Source organism: Capricornis sumatraensis, chromosome 12 (assembly GCF_032405125.1).
Source record: "Capricornis sumatraensis isolate serow.1 chromosome 12, serow.2, whole genome shotgun sequence".
In the NCBI taxonomy this organism is placed as follows: domain Eukaryota; kingdom Metazoa; phylum Chordata; class Mammalia; order Artiodactyla; family Bovidae; genus Capricornis; species Capricornis sumatraensis.
Window position 1 is genome coordinate 30,490,373 of NC_091080.1, and position 23,232 is coordinate 30,513,604.

General features: G+C 46.0%; 1 protein-coding gene across 1 annotated transcript in view; it reads left to right on the top strand.

The window, feature by feature from the left end:
- Nucleotides 1-3,865: 3,865 nt before the first annotated feature.
- The window catches only part of FAM124A (family with sequence similarity 124 member A), a 118,237-nt gene continuing 98,870 nt past the window's right edge, over nt 3,866-23,232 (top strand). Inside the window, exons 1-2 of the mRNA XM_068984751.1 lie at nt 3,866-3,930; nt 14,123-14,154. Of these exons, the coding sequence (XP_068840852.1) occupies nt 3,866-3,930; nt 14,123-14,154 (97 nt within the window). The remainder of the gene's footprint in view (nt 3,931-14,122; nt 14,155-23,232) is intronic.

Consider the following 23,232-nt stretch of genomic DNA (forward strand, 5'->3'; position numbering starts at 1 on the left):
CAGCACACCAGGCTTCCCTGTCCTTCACTATCCTCCAGAGTTTTCTCAAACTCATGTCCGTTGAGTCAGTGATGCCATTTAACCATCTCGTCCTCTGTCGTCCCCCTCTCCTCCTGCTTTTGATCTTTCCCAGCATCAGGGGCTTTTCCAATGAGTCAGTTCTTCTCATCAGGTGGCCAAAGTATTGGAGCTTCAGCTTCAGCATCAGTCCTTCCAGTGAATATTCAAGGTTGATTTCCATTATACTTACTTATTTGGCCCCTTTTATCAGCCCTTAAATCTGGTTTCATGGACAGTCTTTGTTCTACGACTTTTCAAATAGACTACAATGGTCTTTTGATTTCCGGGAGATGTCATATTTATACAGAAATGCCTCACTGTCATCTTTCCCATGTGGGGTCCTTCTGGTCCCTCCCGCTTCCCTCCGTCTCTAATCACACGCGCAGCGCTCTGTCCTGCGCACTCTTGCTGGTCTCTGCACCAGGAGAGCTCTCCTTACTACCTCCCCTACCCCAGGCTGCGGCTGCTTTCCCTTCATTCACTCAGCAGGTGTCTATCGCTCCAAGGACTGTTCCAGGTACTGGGGACACAGCAGTGAACAAAACAGAGACCCTGCTCTCCTGGAGCTGGCGTTCCATGAGTAGGATTAGGTCGGGAAGAAGAGGTCATCAGTCAATAAATCTGTCATATATCAAGTGCTGGTAGGATTATAAGAAAGAACACAACAGGGTGAGGGAGCACTGTGATGCAAGTTTAATAAGGGAGGGCTCTCTGATCAGGGGCCATTTGAACGGAGTCCTTTAAGTTCAATGTTTTCTTAAAGATTATTTATTTTTAGTTAGAGGATAATTGCTTTACAATGTTGTGTTCGTCTTTCTGCCGTACATACAGCAACATGAATCACCTGTAAGCAAACGTATGTTCAGGGCCTCCCAGATGGCTCAGTGGTAAAGAATCTGCCTTCAACGCAGGAGACCCAGGTTCGATCGCTGGGTTGAGAAGATCCCCTCGAGGAGGGCATGGCACCACACTCCAGTATTCTTGCCTGGAGAATCCCATGGACAGAGGAGCCTGGTGGGCTACAGTCCACGGGGTCGCAAAGAGTTGGACATAGCTGAGGCAACTGAGCATGCAGGCACGCATACATATGCTCTTGAGGCTCCCTCCCACCCCCCACCCCAACCCACCCCTCTGGGTTGTCACAGAGCACCAGGTTGAGCTTCCTGTGTTATACAGAAACTTCCCATTAGCTATCTGTTTTGCATATGGTTATGTATATATTTCAATGCTTCTCTCTCAATTCATCCCACCCTCGCCTGTCCCTGCTGTGTCTATAAGTTTGTTCTCTGAACAGAGTCCTGAAAGATAATGTGGCAAGAGCCTTGTAGAAAATTTGGGAGCAATTATTCCAGGGAGCAAAAACAGTAAGTGCAAAGACCCTGAAGCAGAAGAGGGCTGAATATCCCTTCCTGAGAGAGCATTCCCTGACATTCCAACTTGAATTACGTTCTCTCTCAGGACACACTGTTCTTTTTCTTCATAGCATCCATCTTCATTCATGTTTTATATATATATATTTTAATATATACTTATTTCATCACTAATCCTTATAAGGAGAGAAATTATAAGCTCTGTGAGGGCAAGCATAATATCCACTGCTGTTTTCCTTCATTTATATATCCAGAGCTCAGCCTTCTAACTGGTAATTTATTGACTGTACCAATAAATTGAAGCTGGTCATTAATGGCATTGTGCTGTAAATCTCTTACAACAATTCTTTTGTCTGAGAATTTCCTTTTAGAAATCAGTATATAGGGTGGGGGTGGGGTGGCAGTGAGGGGGATCTCCTTTGAAGAACTGACATGCTCCTTCTTTCAGCTAATGAATACAAATTGAGTATAATATTTCAATCTCTATTTTGTGTGCAGGGAATTTTATGCTCAGCAAGGACAATTCAGTTAAGACTTGGGGTTGGCATATTTACCTATGTTTTTTCTTGCTGAGATTGCATGTCTATTCTTCTTTGGTTTAGTTAGATCTCTGTGTTGTGTAATTTAATTAAGAATCAAAGGGAGTGGCATTTAAGTAAGTAGGAAGGAAGAACAGACGGGAGAGGAGAGGGAGAGAGGAAAGAAAAATAGATTCCCCTTCTTGAAACCACTTGTCACAGCTTTGCAAATCGAGACTGGGACTGTAGCTAGCTCATGCTTTAGAAGTAACGATGGCTGCCTAGGACTTAGTGCTTATCAGGACCAACACTACATATTCTTACATATGATCTCATTAAATTCACAACATGCTATAGGGTAGATATCAACAGTCCAATCTTATAAAGAAGTAAATCAAAGCTCAAAGAGGCGAAATAACCTGTCTCAAAACAGAAGAAACTAAATGAGTGCCTTCCTATGCCTTGGGCAGGGTTGTCAGAATTAAATCCAAGTAGTTTGCTCCTTCCTGACCCCAAACTCTATCCAGCCTCACCCTAAGGGGAAGAGATCCCCTTCAATAGTGATCATTAACTCACCCCAGGGGCTGAGCAGGGTATTTTACAAACATCCATTATCTCCCTACAGCAGCAACCCCTGAATGCAGGTGCCTGCAATTGTCTTCAAGTTATTTTTAAAGGCTTTTTTTTTTAACTAGCAAAAGGTAGCTCAGATGGTAAAGAATCTGCCTGCAATGCAGGAAACGCTGTTCAATCCCTGGATTGGAAAGATACCCTGGAGAAGGGAATGGCAACCCAGTATCCTTGCCTGGAGGATTCCACAGACAGAGGAGGCCTGCAGTCCATGGGGTTGCAAAGAGCCGGACACGGCTGAGCGACCAGCACACAAAATGACATGACACTAGCTGTAAACTGGCAAGTTGGCAGCGGGAAGCCGCCCAGACCTGTGCTAAAGGAGGTGATAATGAATTCAGTGTCGGCAGTTCTGAGGGAACTGTGAGAAAACACCTAGATGCTCTAGAAGTAAAACAGGTTTCTCCTCGCTTTCACCGTGCGCCCTGCTGTTTCTCCGTGGGAATTGCTACGCCGCCGGGGCTCAGGAACCTCCCCGCGATCCCTAGGAATCTGAATTCCAGGACTGTGGGCCCAGGGGAGAGGCGCCGCTCACTCACACGGCTCACTAGCGAGGCACTCATTTCTACTTTCTTCTTTCTTAAGACCAGTTATTTAACCTCTTTGAGCTTTGATTTACTTATCTGTAAGATTGGACTGTTGATATCGATCCTATAGCTTGTTGTGAATTTAATGAGATTATATGTAAGAATATGTAGCGCTGGTCTTGATAAGCGGTCACAAAGCACAGACAGGAACACGCGCCCAGCAAACACCCAGAAGTGTACACCGACCAGTATCACATGCCTCACCCACCCACCCACAACAAACCACAAGTGCACGAGACCGCACAGACCTCACCCACTCCTGCACTCACACCACACACCGGCACGCAACATGCGGGCTCATGCGAGCTCGCGCACACGCTCACATCCGATGCACACACCCTCTCGCGCGCGCACCTACGCTCGCTCACAGGCACATACTTTCTTGCGTGCGCACAGACTCCGCGCAGACACGCGCGCGCGCTCACACCACGTGCACACGCCCTCTTGCGTACGCACACACCCTCTGGCGCGCGCACACGCTCGCTCGGCAACCGCGAGGGGCGGAACGCGAGCAGCCCCCGGGGACCCGGCTGGGCGCGGCCAGGAGAGGGCGCGGCGCGGGGTGGTGCCGGAGTTGTTTGCCGGAGCCCCGGCCGCCAGACTCTCCGAGAGAGCCCCGCCAGCTCGCGCCGGGCCGGGTTGAGCAGAGCCGCCCAGGTCACGCCGGCGCTCGCGACCGGAGCGCGGCGGGGAGCGCACCATGGACCCCAAGGCGGGTGGCGGCGAGGAGGATGACTGCGTGGACTCGGGCGCCGAGACTGGAGGGTGAGCCGCGCGGTCAGGGCCGGGCAGGGGGCGAGGGGGGGCACTCTCCGAGTTGCGCGGCGGCTCTTCCCGGCCGGGGACCTTCCTGGACCGCGCGCCGGAGCCGCTTGGGTTGGCCTTGGGCCACGAGGGCTGCTGCTGCCTCCGGGTCCCTCGGGGAAGCCGGAGGGGCTGAGGTGAGCCCATCTGGGTGGGCCTTGAGAACAGAACGGCGTGGTTCGTGGCTGCCCGGGTCAGGGCTGTCCCCTCCCTGAGGGGCAGGAAAATGGACAGACTCTAGGTTCAGAGTAACCCCACACCGCCCCAGCCCCTCCTGCCCTCCGCTATCTCTGAGATGATGCAGCGTGCAGTGCAAATGCAGTGTCCCCCGTATCCTTCTTAGACCAGGGATGCGCTTGCACTTGTTTCCACCTTCCGCGAGGACTTTCTTTCTGTAACTCCGGGGCCCCCTGGAGTCCGGGATGGGGGCTTGGGGATGTGAAGTAAAGAGGGTAGGACACGTGAGACCTAGAAGTCTTTCAGAAGTCGCCTAAGAGAAAGGCGTTTCTCATTTTATGGCTTGATTGTGCTTGCCGAGACGCTCTGTCTCCGCAACCCCTCCGCTGCCCAGCCGAAACTTCCTCGCCTCTTTCGCACCTATGCCAGCTGGAAGCACTAGCCTTGAACACAGGTGGGGTGAGGATAGTGCTATGATCTAGCCCTGTTTATTATTATTATTAATATCCTCTTGCTTCAGCTGACTCAATTAGCCCAAACCTTTGGAGACTCATATAATTAACCCTCTCCCACCAACACTGTTCTCCTGAGTAGGACAAAAGACTGAATGTCTTTTAGGAGACGGAGGTCATTGTAAAGGCTCCCGCCCAGCCCCTATCTCTAGAGGACTTCCCGGTGCAGAGTCAGTGCTACATCCCGGATGCGGGTACCGACCCAGAAGGAAAGGGTGTCTTTTCCTATCAGCGGTAGCCCCGGGGGGAGGGGGCTGTGGGGAGGACCGGAGCTGCCCAGAGCACAGAAAGCCTCATTCCTGGAAGGTTGAGGGGGAGGGGGGCAATTCAGAATAATCTCAGGATTTGGCAACCCTGGGAGGATAGGAAGAGAGTCCAGGTCCACAATGGACCCAGGGTCTGACCTGACTCCGGGAGAGTCTCCCTAGGCAGCCCCTCCTGCCCGCCCACCCCACCCTCACTTGCAGCCTCCACCCACTCTAGCCCACATCTGAGACTTTACTGCCCCAAAGCATTTACGTGCGATGTGCTTTCCTTGTTACCCACACTTGTGATCACTAAGGGTTCACTACAGAACCTAATTACCTTCCAGTGTTGCAACCTGATTCCAAATACTGAACTCCTGTGCTTCCTCCCACACTCTGTATATGTGACATTTATCCACTTTAATCAGACTTTCTTGGCTTCCTGCCCCTCACCATCCCAATCTTTAGTTAGCTAGACTGTGAGTAGAAGGAACAAAGCAAAATTAACCAGCTTATTTTCAGCTGGGTTAAATAAAGCATAAGCTGGTCCATTGGTTTTCAATTTGCGGAACTCATGTAAAACAGGTCTTTTTTGCAAGGGCTGTCTTGAAGAAGTGCAGAGGAAGCCCTGACCCAGAAGTGTCACACACACACACACACTCCCAAGGAACAGCATGACAGCTGTCAGGGCTCCTGGGAGGGGTTCGCTGAGCATTCTGCCACCTCTCCGCCTCTGTCATAACGTGTATGTTAATAGGACAGAATTGTTTGAAGAATTCTTATTATTTTCGTAGCATTCTTAAAGCTAAAGTGGCATACATTTAAGTGAAATAGTTTAGGCTATTTCTGTTAATCTAGTATTCGCCACTTACTCATTTATCCTTTAAAGTTGAGTTTACTTATTTAAAAAACTGTCCATAGTTTTCCTGCTTTTCCAGCACTTACCCCCTCTTACCCTATCCAGCTTTTGTATAGCTGCCTATGGAGACTGTGCAGAAAACATGTAGAAAGCATTCAGTATGTGTTTGCTTCCCAGGTGGCGCTAGTGGTAAAGAACCCACCTGCCAATGCAGGAGACGTAAGAGACTCGGGTTCAGTCCCTGGGTTGGGAAGATCCCCTGGAGGAGGGCATGGCAACCCACTCCAGTGTTCTAGCCTGGAGAATCCCATGGACAGAGAAGCCTGGTGGGCTACAGTCCACGGGGTCACAAAGGGTCGGACATGACTGAAGCGACTTAGCACAGCATATTTTTAAAATGCAAATCTGATCATGTCTCTCTGCCTTGCAAGCTTTTAGTGGTTCTGTTGTCTACAAAGTACAACCCTGGCCCACAAGCCCCAGGGTTGTGCAGTACCCCCCAACCCCCACTCTCTGGCCCTTTCACTTGACAGGCCCATCCTTGCACCCTGCATCCGACCACATCAGCTGGATTTTCTCTGGTTCCCTCGCCTGTGTCGAGCTGCCCTGTTTGCCTGCTGGGCCCTTCTCCACCTGGCATGCCTGTCTGCCAGGTGAAACTCTACTCTTCTTTCACGAGTCAGCTCAAGTGACACATCCTCTAAGACAAGGAGTTAATTTGGGGTGCATGAATTGCTTTGAGCTGTAAGCAAAATGATGGGCTTTGTGCAGTTTTATAAGAAGACACTATTTTTCATCAGAGTCTCAGAGTAGCCCTTGATCCCCTCCAAACCAAGTTTGGGCAGGGTATGAGAAGTTTCCTCTTCAACATGCTGTTCTTGAAGTATTGGGAGACATCCAAGGAAAGATAGTGAGTCAGCAGTCAGGTAATCTACCTAGAGAGGAGGGCTGCAGGATGGCATTGCATTTGGGAACTGCCAGCCTGAAAATGGCAATTAAAGCCTTCAGAGTGGATTAAATCGACTAAAGGTCATAGCAAACACATGCCTGGCATTTACTATGTGCCAGGTATCATGCTAAGACTTGTGCTGTGTGCTAAGTCACTTCAAGTGTGTCCAACTCTTTGCGACCATATGGGCTACAGCCCACCAGGCTTCTCTTGTCCGTGGGATTCTCCAGGGAAGAATACTGGTGTGAGTCGCCACTTCCTTCTCCAGGGGATCTTCCCGACCCAGGGATTGAACCCATGTCTCTTATGTCTCCTGCATTGCAGGAGGGTTCTTTACCACTAGGGCCATCTGGGAAGTTTCATTGTTGTTCAGTCGCCCACAGTCACCCAGTTATGTCTGACTCTTTGCGACCCTGTGAACTGCAGCACGCCAGGCCTCCTTGTCCCTCACCATCTCCCAGAGTTTGCCCAAGTTCATGTCCGTTGCATCGGTGATGCCATCCAGCCCTCTCATCCTCTGGTGCCCTCTTCTCCTTCTGCCCTCAATCTTTCCCAACATCCCTGTTTCATTAACTCATTTAATCCTTCAACGGCTCTGGGAAGCAGGTGCTACTGAAGGCCAACCTTGCAAAACTACAATATTTAAATGTCAGGTAAAGGAGGATAGAAAAAGGAGGAAAAGGAGGCATAGAGTGAAAAAAAGAAAGGGGTACCCTGGAAGCCAAGGGGAAAAAAAGGAAAGAGATAAGCTATGCTACTGAGAAATGAATCAGGAGGAAGATGAAGTGTCTTCTCTTTTTTTGTACATTTTTGGCTGTGCTGGGTCGTCATTGCTCCACGTGGGCTTTCTCTAGTTGCCGCGTGTCGGGGGCTGTTTAGTTACGGTGTGCAGGCTTCTCACTGTGGTGGCTTCTCTTGCTGTGGAGCACAGGCTCCTGGGCTCAGGCTTCGGTAGTTGCAGCCCGTGAGCTTAGTTGCTCTGCTCCATGTGGAATCTTCCTGGACCTGGGATCGAACCCATGTCCCCTGCAATGGCAGATGGATTCTCTCACTGGACCGTGAGAGAAGTCCGGAAGTATCTTCTTTGTAAACGGAGATGATGAAGAGAAGGCGGAGTAGTAGTTGATGGAGGAGAAGTGGGTGCAAAAGCCAGGTCAGCGTGAGGGGAGAGGAGAGGCAGTAGCTGGGAGGGGGGAATGGGATGAGGGAAGGAGTCTTCAATATAAGCAATAATCGGTGGTAAATGCTCACAGAAAGGATTCTGTGAATGAGAAAGGCTAATTGTATAGGAGAAAGATGTATATCTGTAATGTCAGCTTTCTAAAAAGGTGGGGGCAGATGGACCTTGGACCAGCTGGACAGATTGGCTTTGGAAAGAGGGGGGACATCCCTGTTGCAATCAGCGGGAGAGAAGGGAACATGGGTTTCCACTGAGTCCAGATGCAGCCCCCAGGAGAATGGAGACCTGGTGTAGTTGTTCAAGCAAAGATGAGCGAGAAGCCAGCTGAGATCAGTGATTACATCGGAAGGTGCCAGTCTGTCTCTGTTGCAGCAGGGTTCACCTGCCTAGGGGCAGGCCGAGAGAGACAGTGGGCAGCTGGGGTCATCAAGGTTGGTGGGGGGACTGCTGCTAGGCTGGTGTGAGCAGAACAGAGGAGCAAGGCATTCTGGGGCTATTGCTTGAGCTGATGACTGATCCTTTCAGCAGCGCGTCTGAAATCCCTCTAAGAACCTCTGTGGGTCCCACTGCCAGGGGGTGGACTGTCTCATCCCTTTGAAAGTTACAGTCAAAAGAGCCGGCCAGCTGCAGTTTAAATGCTGGCTCCTCCACTTAGGAATTGTGGAACCTTGAGCCAGTTGCTTAACCTCTCTCTACCCTCTGCTTTCCCTTCTGTAAACTGTGAGTGACAATAATAGTGCTCCCCTCATAGTGTGGTTGTGAGGATTAAATGAGTCTATACACTTAAATTCCATGGACAGCAGAGCCTGGCGGGCTACAGTCCTTGGGGTTGCAAAGAGTCAGACACGACTGAGCAACTAACACGATTCACTTAAAGTCCCTAGAATGGTGCCTGGCATAAGTACACCCTCAGTATGAAAAATATGCCAAATGGTAAACCTGAGGATTAAAAAAAAAAAAATATATATATATATATATATATATATATATATATATATAGGCTGCGCTGGGTCTTCATTGCTGTGTCCAGGTTTCTCTAGTTGCTGCAGGCCTAGTTGTGGTGCTCAGGCTTCTCATTGCAGTGGCTTCTCTTCTTGCGTAGCACAGGCTTTAAGGTGTGTGGACTTCAGTAGTTGCAGTGTTCAGGCTCAGTAGTTGTGGCCCTCCGGGCATGTGGAATCTTCCAGGACCAGGGATCGAACCGGCCTCCCTGGTATTGCAAGGCTGATTCTTAACCACTGGACCATGAGGGAAGCCCCTTAGAGTTTTCTTTTTTAATGCTTTTTTTTAAAGTTTATTTTATTTACTTTTATTTTTGGCTGTGCTGAGTCTTCACTGTTTTTGCACAGGCTTTCGCTAGTTGCAGCAAGTGGGGGTTACTGTTCATTGCAAGCGCAGGCTTCTCATTGTGGTGGCTTCTCTTGTTGCACAGGCTCCAGGGCCAGCGGGCTTCAGTAGTTCCAGCTCTCAGATTCTGGGGCGCAGACTCAGTAGTTGTGGCACACGTGCTTAGTTCCTGCATGGCCTGTGGAATCTTCCCAGACCAGGGATCAAACCTGTGTCCCCTGCCTTGGCAGGCAGATTCTTATCCACTGTGCCACCAAGGAAGTCCTTAGAGTTTTATATAATAAGAAGGTACACCTCCAGGTGCACTGAGAACCATGTGTTCTGTGTCCTCATCACAGTAGAGGCTCTGATGCTTTTAAATGCCTTACAAATTTGGTCATTGTTCAGAACATCTGAAAGGCTATGGCACATGCCTCGATATGATAATTATTTTTATTTTAAAGATGAGGAAATGAAGGTTTAGAGGGTGCATGGGTTAGATTGAAGCCCAGGTCTCCAGCACACTTTCCACCTGATAAAGTTGTCTTTCAAGGAGCAGCTGGTCAGTAATTAATTCTTATTTTCTGTTCAAATGCTTTCTTTTGCTTGGAATGCTATCAGTACCTTTGCAGTCTGACCCCTCAACATGGGCTGAAGACTAAAAGCAAACTAGCGTTCTGGGGTAATTGATGTCGTTTTGAAACTCGCATTCTCTAGATCCACTTGAAAACCTGCTTTGTGCGTCCATGTACCTTCTGTTAGAAAAAGATTGGCAAGTCGGCTACTGACTGTAGTCCACTATCGTAAGAAACAGAATCTCTTGAACAGAGAGACAAGCAGAGTTTTGTAAACCAAAACAAAAGACTAAGATGAATGTTTTCCAACGGGTGTTTCTTTAGTGCTGTTTCCCAGATTTGGCCTTTAAGCCGCTCTTTGAAATATAACAATAGCTGATGGGTTATTTTCATTCAGAGGTTTGACCTGGCATTAATGGCAGTAATGTCAGCTGTCACTGAGCTTCTGAAAACATAGGGTCATATTATGCCCTTTATCTTTGGGTGACCTCCAGCAGATGCATCATTGTGATTTCAGAGATAACCAGCAATTCACAGGTCTAGCGTTTATAAACCGGTGGATGGGGAAAAAAAATAGGTAGAGCAGATTTTTAAACGAGACGTTTAAAGAACGGTAGATGGGAAATCTTGCATAGAAGAAAAGGCGGTCTATTAGATACTCTATTATCTTTGTGTTCAAGGTGGAGCTTGATAGCTCTAAATGACTTTGGCATCTAATTCAGTAGACGGAGAGTTCACAGACGAGGTCCATGGGGCATTGAGCTGATGTTTACCAAAATGTCAAGATCAATTTCACTGAAATGTTTAGATCAGTTCTTACCCCAAGATTTCCCTGGAAAAGAGAATTTAGGAAGTTATCCATTTTAAATGAATATAAAAATTGGTCAGTAGGCTGTTGATAGTGGTAAACTATCTTAAGTGCCGACCTCTTTCTATTTAACCCCTCTATGTATAATTGTGATTAAAGTCCAGTCAAGGGACCACTTATCACTTTCCGTTTAGTATTACATTACTAAATAAATGTAATGTTTGAAAATGTGTCTACTATATGTGCCAGGTATGTGAATATATATAATTTTTGTATTATCCTGCTTATCTGTATCATGTGTCCATAAATTTTTCATCCTAAAATTTGTGAGAGCATGCTTCATTCTGGGAGAGCTGAATATCTTATGCAGAGCCAGCTAGATAAATTCTTATAAATTCTCACATCTTAGGATGTGAGACCAATAAAGAAGATCTCCAATATAGGGGATCCCCACTTGTTTCCTCTTACCTAAAAAACCTGGGAGTACACACCCTCCAGAGAACCAGAGTCAGTATCCAAAATTGTTTGACGATATTTATGCACAAAATTGTTTCAAGCTTTACAGTTTGCCTTCCACTGTCCATATTTCTAGTAAATAACCTTCTGGGGTTATTTGGAATGTCTTTTAAGAACTAGAGAAGTCTTCATACCTCAGCTCAGTTCCTATTCCCCATCATGATAATTTTTCTAAGGAAATTAAATATATTGATAAGTATCTCATCGCCGTGTGCTTTGCAAAAGTGAACAATCAGGAACAGCCATATAGCCAACAAAAGGGACATGGTTGACCAAATTATAGAATATCACTGTATCTATATAATTACAGGAACTATGTGGCAGCGTTTTATGATAGAGTTAGTGAAGAGTAGTTTAAAATTGTAGCTCTGTCATTATGGCAACTGGGTACAAATGACATCACCAGGACCAGAGGCTGGAAAGCAATGTGAGGTTGTAAGTGACTTTGCTTTCTGTTTGATTTCTGTTTTGATGGTGGACAGGGGTAGAAATTGGGGTGAGGGATGAGATTGCAGAGCTGAGCAGAGGCCATCAGTCATAGAAAGAGGGGTTTATGTCCAGCTTGAACTTCTTCAGATTTGTGCTTTGCAAAGATTGGCCGCTGTATGAGGGAGGAATTCGAGCAGGGCAAGAGTGACTGTAGACTGACCATTTGGCATGCCTGACCCGGGCGGTGCTTTTCATCACAAGAAGCATGGAGAGATTCAAGGCAGAGGCATCCATTCTGCTAGCACCTGCCCTAAAATACCCCCTCTGCACTTTAAGATTCTTAGAAAATGTTTCAAATGTAAATTTTATTCTACATACGTACCCATCCATATGTAAATCTTTTAAAATGTATGCATGTGTGAAACCCATATGCTTCGAGAGCATTTGGAAAACCCTAGCTGAAAATACTGACAAAATTTTAATGGTAAAAATTAATACGATTGCACATTCTTATACAATGTTTTATTGGACTTGTCATGCAGTTTCTTTGAAGCCTGGCCATCTTAAGATGATCACATTGTCATGGAATTGTTTTGCTATTGCTTCTACCAAGTGGATGCTGGTTGAGTATTCATTGCATTTATATATAGTTACATTGCTAAGTATCGTCCTAAAGTTTATTTATGTCCTGCCTGGTTCCAGAAGGAATTTAATGCACTGACTTACAAATCCTGCATTTCATAATGGTCCTGATCCCTGGCTCTCCTTCTCCTCTCCCTGTTCCTTGAGCTAGTGTGTGTCTCCGGGCTCTACTCGCTATTCTCCCTTCTAACTCCTTCCTTGCCACCACCCTAGTTCAAGCCTTTATCATATCATTCCTCCCTTCCTGTGTCGCCCTACAACGATTATCACCTTAGTTTCCAAATCTGTGGTATGAAAAATTGGGTGAGATTTCAGTGGCTGCAGTTTGTAATCTGTTGAGGGATATGCAAGTGTTAGTGGTTGTTATTCTTTCCAGTTTTAAAATTCAGGGATTCTGTGACAATTAAAGTACGAGTTGGCCAAAGAATTCGATCGTTTTCCCACGATAGTGTTCTGAAAATTCCTGAACAAATGTTTTGGCCAACCCAGTTTCATTTAGGCTTCCCAGGTGGCGCTAGTGGTAAAGAACCTGCCTGCCAGTGCAGGAAACGTAAGAGACAAGAGTTCGATTCCTGGGTCGGAAAGATCCCCTGGAGGAGGGCATAGCGACCCTCTCCAGTATTCTTGCCTGGAGAATCCCATGGACAGAGGGGCCTGGTGGGCTACAGTCCATAGCGTCACAAAGAGTTGGACACAACTTAGCACGCACGTGGTATTTCATTTGAAAAGAGAAACTCACTCTCTGTCTTGCTTCCATTGTGTCCCTCTACCAGTAAGTCAGCACATCATTGTGTGTGAGAGATATAGGTTGTTTTAACTAGAGAGAGAGAGTGCTTTTTATGATCTTAAAAATTTTTTGTATATGCCTTTTTAATGTGGTAAGAAACTCAGTGGAATAAAAAATGATTCAAGAGAGGCCACACGAGGCTTAGTAAATACAGGGAGTGTGTACCTATAAAATTAAACATAATTAACTAGTCTATTTGCATAACTGTGTCCCCTAACTACCACCTTGGCAGAATAAACCCCTCCGTGCCTGAGAGATTAGTTGCCTACTGAGAATGACTTGGGGACCCTGCGGGGAGAAAACCAATAGCTTCTATACCACGGAAGTTGCCAGAGAGGGACGGCTTGAGAGCCACACAAATAGAGCAGAAACTTAGTAGAGATTAAGCAGGCAAGCTCTTGGCCAGATTCCCGTTCTCACAGAGGCCTAATGCCAGCAGCTGATTTGCTGTGTAGAAACTGATGGGTTATTTCACCCTGGCCCTAACCCTGCCTTTGCTGATCATAGCCCACATCCTGTTACTCTAGTATCAGCAGGATTTCTTCCCAGATGGAACTGAAATCAACCATTATGCCTGAATGTTTCCTGATAATCAGCCAGACCTTGAGTATAGGGGCCCTCCCAGCCAGGGTCCCCTCTCACTCACCAGGGGTCTACTTCACCTCTGCTTACATCAGCAAAGAAACACTTCCCCAAGGGGTGGAACTGACCTTTGAAGGGTTTAACCTTTAGCAGCGGTTTAACCTTCGTGGGGGGCGGTGCTGGAGGTTGGGGGAGGTGGGGGTTGTGAACCCTTTTGAGAATCTGTTGAAAACACTGAGCCTTCTCCCCAGACAAATAAGCTTCCATTCAAAACTTTGCCAGTAAATTTAGATGGTTTGGAACCCATCTGGTCTCCCATGTGGGAGACTCACAGAGCCCATATGAGGGACCCTGGGTTTCTAGAATGTCTTTATAGTTGAGCTTTCAAATTCAGACATAACTTGATTCTGTGCAAAACAGTCCACAGCATGACACTTTTTAATTTGTGGCATTTCTTTACCAGTTAAATGCTACTACTGACTGTTTTAAGATTCTAGCTTGAAGAGATCACTTGGATAGAGAAAAATCACGTCTAATCCTACTAATACTGAGGTTTTGTGTTTCAGGTCCGACTACAGCCATGTGTCCTCCACCAGCAGTAAGTATGGCTTAAATGCCCTTCCTCTTTGTCTTGAGTACCCTGGAGGGGTGGGCAGTCAGTCCCATTTCTGTATGTAGAGAAGGCTATCCATGCTTTAATAGTAAGAATCACAGAAGGTTTACCAAAGAACGTGACACAGGATCCTGTAAATCTGGGAAGTAGAATTTGATTGTACCTTGACTTTAGGGCTAGACATGCCACTATTTTCCCTATGGAAATTCAGCCTGGAGGAACTAGTCCAGGCTTTATTTACCTGCATGCTTGGAAAATACCTTCTCTGGTAAAGCTGAGGTCATTCATTCATTCAACAAACATGTCAAATACCTACTGTCTGGAGCTCACAGCTCAGAGTGCTTTCATTGGATCCATGCTGCTGCTGTTAAGTCGCTTCAGTCGTGTCCGACTCTGTGTGGCCCCATAGACGGCAGCCCACCAGGCTCCCCCCGTTCCTGGGATTCTCCAGGCAAGAACACTGGAGTGGGTTGCCATTTCCTTCTCCATGAGGTGGCCCCAACTCCTCTGTTGGGCAGACTTCCTCCCATGTATGTCTGTACCTCCAGGCAGATGTCATAGGTGACTATTACATATGGTAAAGCCAAACAAAAAAAAGAGGACTATATTTATAAGTATATCTGAGCATAGAAAAAGGTACCTGTATTAAATATGAATAACTTACAAATCTATTTATGGGAAATTAGGCCTTACATCTAGGAGCAATGTGCAAAGATGAAGATCACTACGAAGCCATTCAGATTAATTAAACACTTATTTTATAAACAAAATAACAGAAAAATTGTCTTACAATAAAAGCCCCCCTCCTTTTTTTTTAATTTGAATCAGTAAACACTGAATTGTTCTGTCCTAGCTTCATGTTAAACTCTCAATTCTAAATAGTTCCCAAATGGAAAGATACTTAATTGGATTATTCTATTTATTGATGTTCTTACTTAGTTTTTTCTTTGCAATAAGAGACTGTATGGAAAACTGTATGTCTGGGATGGTAATTTAGTGTCAAATTATATTTAGTTATTTGTATAACCTTGTGAGCAATTTCTGATCATTTCAGCCAACTGGAGACCCAGCATTGCCCCTTAGTTATTAAGAACCATTAGTAATAATGAGATTAATGCTCTAGTGATCTGCATTCCCTCCCTGAAGCTTCTGCATTCCGAAAAGCAGAGAATGTGCTTTCTCTCTCTGCCACCATTTTCAGTTTTGCCCAGAGGCTACATTTCTTTAAGAATGATTTTTCTAAAATACTTGCCTGAAACCTTTGTTCAATTTGTAGCTCTCAAATCAGTCCTCTGGGTCACAACAAAGCACCTCTCTTGTCAGTGAAACCGGTAATTTGGTTTGGGATGTTTTTCTCTCCATTATTTTAATTGCGATCTCTGAGTTGGAATTTTTCTTGGTGCAGTTGGGATCAATAACCTTTTATTGTTCCTTTTCTCTTTAAATATTTGGCGATTACTGCCTTATTCTTCAGTGTTGGGGCCTCTTGGTGAGTGAGGGTGTATACATGCGTTTTGTATTTCAATTAGTAAATGTATTTGACTACCAGTAATAGAGAAAAATAAAGACTTAAGTGTGCTTTTCTTTTCCTCTGTTGTTGTTGATCAGTTGCTAAGTCATGTTTGACTCTTTGTGACCCCATGAACTGCACCACACCAAGCTTCCCTGCCCTTCACTATCTCCTGGAGTTTGCTCAAACTCATGTCCATTGAGTCAGTGATGCCATCCAACCGTCTCATCTTCTGTCGCCCCCTTTTCCTCCTGCCCTCAATCTTTCCCAGTATTAGGGGCTTTTCCAATAAGTTGGCTCTTCACATCAGGTGGCCAAAGTATTGAAAATTCAGCTTCAGCATCAGTCCTTCCAAAGAATATTCAGGGTTGATTTCCTTTAGAATTGACTGGATTGACCTCCTCCAAGCTACTCTCAAGAGTCTTCTCCAGCACCACAATTAGAAAGCACCAATTCTTTGGACCTACTTTATGGTCCAACTCTTATATTCATCCATGACTATTGGAAAATCACAGCTTTGACTACATGGACCTTTGTCAGCAAAGTGTTTTCCTCTAATTAAGAAAAAAAGTCTGGAGGAAGCAATGCAGGTCTGTTATGCAGTCCTTGGATTTTGACTTCCATCCTCAGAATTGCCTCAGAGTTACAAAATAGCTGCCTCTGCCACAGCCATCACATCATTGTTCTGGGCAGCAAGAAGAGATGAAGGGATACTGGTGGGCCTCTGGATGTGTTTGTCCTTTATGTTGCCTGAACTGCCTTTCCTCCCAGCTAGGAGCATCGGTCCTGGGCACACCTATACACAGAAGGCCCCTTATGCATCAAGTCAAAGGTAACAGGCTGGACCCTTTCTGAAAAGTAAAAAATCATGTTAAATCTAGAGTCTTAAGTCTATCCTTTAAAACATAGGTTCAATTGTGCTGCAATTGTAAAAAGTATTTTTCAAATTGATGTTAAAAATAGCATTTCCTCACAAACTGGATAGTCAGTCAGAAGACTGAGCAGAAGGAAGGTTAATGATTTTCCCCTTCCTCCTGAATGGCTCAGTAGCGGGGTCACTCCCCCTCTCATGGCCAGCTTGGTGGCAGCATCCTCTGTGTGACCCAGAGGGCTCACCAGTCAGTCCCAGTTCCTGCATGTTGGTCATGGAAGCACCTCCTGCCTGTCAGCCATTCTGCTGCTGTTCGTCAGCCTCTGTCCACTGGATGGCTTGTTTCTGAATGATTCCTGATTCCTGATCAGGGTTGGAGCACTGGTACTAACTGGTCACTTTTAGGAAATGGATTTCTTTGCATCTGCAGGTGGTTCTTAACCAAATATCCACGTGATGTGCCTTTAGCTGTTTGATCCTGAGTTCACAGAGGTGTAAATGCTTCCTTGGGATGAGCTGGGGTTGGACTGTGTCTGTCCAGGGTTGGGTTTTGTCATTACTGGGGTGGTTGGGAGAGCTTCCTCCAAGAATACCACTCTGTTTGGCCGCCAGTTTTCTTCTTAGAATGCAGAGGCTGCTTCCTCACGCTGCCTGCCCTGATGGTGGTAGAAGAAAGGTCGGCCCCAAGAAAAAGGACCAAAGCGGTGATGTGGGGTCCCGCTGTCCTAGTCCTGGTTCTGCCATGAATTAGCTGTGTGCTCTCGGGAAAGTCATCTCCCCTCTCTGAGCCTCGGTTTCCCCTTCTGTAGAATGAGGCGGTTGGGCTGAATGGCCCCTAAGGACCTCCCCAAGAGCTCTGGGATGCTCGGATGCGCCTGTCTTAGAAACTCCACTAAAGAGAGAGAAGAAGGGAGGGAGGAAAGACAGTGTTAAGACTCAAGGACTCTGTACCCTTTTTCTTCGTCCTGGAATAAGAGTCCAGAGGGTGGGCATCCTCTCTCGTGGATGATATCACTAACCCTGAAGTGAGGGCTGTTCAGGCCAGTTTGAGCTTCCATGAGCTGCGTCTCAGTCACTAGAGACATTGTGGTGAAGGGCAGTTGCTTCTTTTTATCTCCCTCCCCTCAAATAAGTGGATAGGGGAGGGGAAAAGGAGAGGACATATCATTGGGCATCTTCTTTTTTTTTATCTTTTAAAAAATGTCATTGAAATATAGTTGATTTATAGTGTTGTGTTAATTTCTGCTGTACAATAAAGTGATTCAGATACATACATATATACATTATTCTTTTTAAATATTTTCCATTATGATTTGTCACAGAATATTGAATATAGTTCCCTGTGCTATAGAGTTGTTGTTTAGCTACTAAGTCATGTCTGACGATTTGAAAATCAGAGTCCGATTTTCAGAAAGAGTCCGCCAGGCTCCTCTGTCCACAGGGTTCTCCTGGCAAGAATACTGGAGTGGGTTGCCATTCCCTTCTCCATGCTGGGCGTCTTGTTTTTCCGCCATGTCCGGGATTAAAGGATTGCATTTCCTTTGACTGTGTCCAGTCTCACTTTCAACTCAGGAGAGTGGCTCAGGGGCTTCTTTAGCGGATGTTTCGGTTTTGTGTAGATGAATTTTATCCTTGTTGCATCTGGTCCATTTGCCCTTTTTAGACTGATGGCCAAAAAGGCTTTTCATTTGTTTCTGCAAAAACTGTACACATGCTGAGCATTCAGGAGATCTCAATAAATCATGATGCTTCCTTAGGAAGTTGAATTTAATTTATACTCTCAGAATTTTGGGCTTCCCTGGTGACTCAGGAGGTAAAGAATCTGCTTGCAATGCAGGGAACGTGGGTTGGGAAAATCTCCTGGAGGTGGGAATGCAACCCACTCCAGTATTCTTGCCTGGAGAATCCCATGGACGGAGGAGCCTGGCAGGCTACAGTCCATGGGGTCGCAGAATTGGACATGTCCGAGCAACTAACACTTTCACCTTCTCAGAATTTTAGGTTGTTTTTTTCCAGCAGCCTGGCTAGAAGGTCATCAAGCCACTGTGTACAGTTTGCATTCTTAAGGGATTTAAATAAAAAGAGGAAATTTTATAAATGGGATAAAATAAAAACAATCATTATGCCAAGGGGAAAAAAAATCAACTGCACTTCCCGTGATGTGTGATTGAATATTTCCATTCCAATAAAGATTATAACCATACTTGGAGAATTCCTCTTAGAAGATGCTGGGAGTTGGAAAATGATATTTTCAGGACAGTATAACATTTCTTGGGGACTTTGAGCTACAGGATAATGCCGGTAGGAGGTAGCCAAAGAATTCATGAGTTCTCTCTGTGTAAGACTCTTCTTCAAAATCCTTCTCTCTTTGCCCTCCTAATTGTGCCTAAGACTGTTTTTTCTTGAAACTCAAGTAGAGTCATTAACTCTTCACCTGGCTCTTATCAACTGCCTGTGACAGCAGGAATGCCTGGCAGTTTTATGCTCTTTCAGACTTTCCAAAGCACACATGGCAAAAGATCAGTTGACGTGATCAAGAAGGTGCTTGGCAGTGCCCTGAGGAATCCTCTGTGTCTGAAATTATGGAGAAATGGCCTTGAGCAGTGCGTTCTGCTCATCTGAGCCCGGGAGCGTGTAGTAAGCTGTGCAAAAAAGGCACATGTATGGGTGGGCGGGAGCCACTGAACCTGTTTTCACCCGTTTTCCCCCCATCTTCCCTGGCCCCTGCCTGCGCCCCTCGATTCCTGCCCGCCAGTTTCTCTCCGCTCTCTGTCCCTTGCTTCCTGCCCTGCCCTTCTAGTGAGTCAGGTAGCTTCCCTGTTTCCCACCCACATTCTCCCTGATGGTCCTGAGCTCCTGTCCCCTCGGTTTTCCTGGGGCCATGGTGTCTGTGACTGGCCGTTGAGGGCAGCCTCAAAGAGGCCCAGCTGCTGCTGAGGGCCTCTGGACACATTCTCGTCTCAAGGAAAAATGGTCAGTAGATTGCAGGTGTTTGCTTGGGGTTTTGTTTTGATAGGTAAGAAGTAAATTTAGAGAGAAACGCACTCCACAAACAGAGTATGGGCCATCTCAGAAGGCAAGAGAGACCTCAAACTATGGTGGGGTTAGCTTTTATGTTGTGGTTTAATCTCTAAGTTGTGTCTTATTCTTGCGACCTCATGGACTGTAGCCCACGAGGCTCTTCTCTCCATGGTATTTCCAGGCAAGAATACTGGAGTGGGTTTCCATGTCCTTCTCCAAGGGATCTTCCAGACCCAGGGATCAAACCTGGGTCTCCTATGCTTCAGGCAGTGTCCTGCATTACATTTGAATTCTTTACCAGCTGAGCTACCAGGGAAGCCCCTAAGCTATTATAGACTGGGCAATTTTCATAAGCTAATGAGCGGGGCAGATTATTCCAACTATTTGGGAGAAGGGGTGGGATTTCCAGGAATTGGGCCACTGCCCACTTTTTGGTCTTTGATGGTCAGCCTTGAAACTGTCATGGTGCCTGAGTGTGTCACTTAGCTTGCTGGTGTGTTACGATGAGCATTTACTGAGGCTCAAGGTCTAGTGGAAGTCAACTTGTCCACCCATCTTGAACCCATTTGGTTCTCATCAGTTTATGTCATGTCCTCGAGCTCTGTCATCCTTTCGAAGGCTGTGCCCTGCCCCCGCAGGTGCTTTTTAAATGGAAAAAATCGGGCTATCTTGATTAAATAGCAACCCACTCCAGTACTCTTGCCTGGAGCATCCCATGGACGGAGGAGCCTGGTGGGCTACAGTACATGGGGTCGAAAACAGTCGGACACGACTGAGCGACTTCACTTTCACTTTCTTTCAATTCACTTGGTTAATTGCAAGGCACTGTAGCTGGTCGAGAGCCACCTTGGGGCTTGTCAAGCCTGCCTCGCTGTTCTGATGGGAGGACATCCCATCCCTTCCCAAGGCTGCCTTTGTTCACAGACTCATCTTTCTAAATGCTGTCTTTTTCTTTTCATTTCTCAGTGGTGTCATCATTTCCATGCTATTTCAGGATACGGAAGCATAATACATTTTGATTTTGTCTCTGGCTACATCTGTGCCTCCCCTCAGCATGGAGGGAAAGATAAGCCCATTGTGATTTAATTAATGAAAGAATGTAAGGAGCTTTTAAAGCAGCAGCACCTAGAAAATTATGGTTTTGTCCTGTAGGACTCACCAATGGTGGGGAATATTTGTGTATATGATTTGTGTCCCTATATCCAGAGCTAAATTCAGACTTAGGATATGAAATATTCATTATTTTCTTTCTGTTTTTATTAGAAGAGAAGATAACTTATTGACAGAGTGTGCTCATTTTACAGCCAGTTTTTATCACACACATCCAGAAACAGGAAGATCAGTGTTTTGGAAGAGGTGATGGGAGTCAGTTTCACTTTGATCCATTTGTAAATGTCTTAATTTTGTTTTCTGTGTACAATTCTTTCCCCATTATGATTTCAGAACAAATATCTTCCAGAATCTTATTCCATAAGATCTAAGCAGAACTCCAACCTATGTATTAATCCTTATGAAGAACAACTTCAGCCATTGAAGTTGCTTAATTCTGTGATCAGTGTGGAATCAGCAATATACACAGGCTTGCCAAAAGACTAAAAAATCCACCTATTCCATCCCCAGCTTCACATTCCTAATGCAGTAAAAGCACCAAAAGAAAAGTCACCGATTTTCTCTAATTTAGAATATTGCCTTTAAGTCAAAGTTAGTTATAGTCAAAGACCGTAACACGGTCTTTAAAAACCAACCTGACAGGTATCTTAAGTATCTCAGTTCACGTCCACCACTGCTTTCTTTCATTTTCTACTTCCTCGGATTCCAAAGGGCTTATTGATGTTAATACTAGTGATGCTGTCCGACATACTGTTGTATACATACAGTTGATATACAGTTGACATAAAACAAATGAATGCACTGGGGACATGTGTATATATTTTCAGTGCAGAACAGTCAGGGTTTGTGTGCTAGGAAGGCTTGAGTGTGCAACCTCCAGCAAATGAACCCCAAACAACTCCTTCCATTTTTATTCTGCGTGAGAACCTGTTCTGGCCTAACAGTTAGGTTCACATGCAGAGCTGCCCTCATGGAGGTTGCGGTGAGCTACTGCACAACTGGAATGATGCCTCAGCCCTGGACAGGCTCTGTGACGTTACCACTGATGATGCAGCCCTTCCTCATCTGTGCTCGTGGTCACAGAGACCAATCAGAAGCCATTAAGATGTTGTGCATGTAGACAGATCAGTCTGATTTTCTTGTCCAGTCTGTCCTGCCTTGTGGCTCTGCCTTCCGAAGAGTAGGATTACTGCTTTTACTCAGAAATACCTATTGCATTCCCTAGCATGGGGCATCTGGGCCATCCACTGCCAGCTCCTGCAGCCGTGTGGGAAAGAGCCCTCAAGACGTCCTCTCTCCTCCTGGGGATGCACTGGTCTCACTCCAGTTAGGAACTGGCTCTCCTGCCTATGGAGAAAGGCCCTGGTGCTTGTGGCCTCTTCCCAGGGCCCCCAACACTGAGGCTTTCCCTGGGGCATCTGTGGCTTCGTGTTTGAGACAGCTGCTGTGCTCCTGGGCCTTCCTTTTAGGGCCAGAGCCATTTAGCACGTAGCTTGTAGGGAACACTAATACAGATGCCGCAGCCCTGCGAGTGTCATTTTTGACAGGTCTGGGCCTTGCAGCCACACAGGTGGAGCTGAGCAGAGGCTGAGAGCTATAAAATGCAGCTGGTGCAGGTATTTGCCCATTCCACATTTTGTCAGCTGCCCAGACAAGGTATTCTTGGCTTGGCATAGCACATTAAATCACCAAACAGGAAAACTTGCTACTCAGAGTGTAGTCCACAGACCCCTGCATCAGCATCACTCTGTTAGAAATGTAGAATCCCAGGCCCCACCCCTGAACTCCTAAGCCAAGTGAGTTGTTTGTACTTATATTTTGCAGAGCACTGATCTAGCCCTTCCCCCCAATAAATAAGATTGCTCTTAATCATCCCTGATTGATCCAAGTTTCTTACTTTCAGAGGCTAACTTTTAATGATACATTCAAGGAAATGGCAACCCACTCCAGTACTCTTGCCTGGAAAAATCCCATGGACAGAGGAGCATGGTAGGCTCCTACAATCTATGGGGTCACAAAGAGTCGGACACGACTGAGTGACTTCACTCGCTCTGTGGGCCCTAGGGTTTGTATAACTATAACATCTAGATAAAATTATCCACTTAATATTTAAGTTATTTTATGGATAGTGTAAAAGAAGAGAATTGTATTCCTCCTCCAAGAATAGCTTTTTTTAATTAACGTGTTTTATTTTTTGGCTGTGCGGGGTTTTTGTTGCTGCGGGTGGGCTTTCTCTAGTTGTGGGGAACAGTGGCTACTCTCTTCTTGTAGAGCACCAACTCTAAAGTGCTGGTTTTGGTAGTTGTGGCACACAGGCTTAGTTCCCCCATGGCACGTGGGATCTTTCCAGACTAGGGATTAAACCCATGTCCTCTGCATTAGCAGGCAGATTCTTAACCACTGGACCACCAAGGGAAGTTCTAAGCGTAGTTTATTTTAAAACAGAGGACCTGTTCTTTATCAGGCTAGCTAGAGGTATTTGTCTGGGGTTCTTTTGAGAAGCAAGTAGCAGCTTTATCTATATGATCATGGAATTAGCAGATGAAACCTG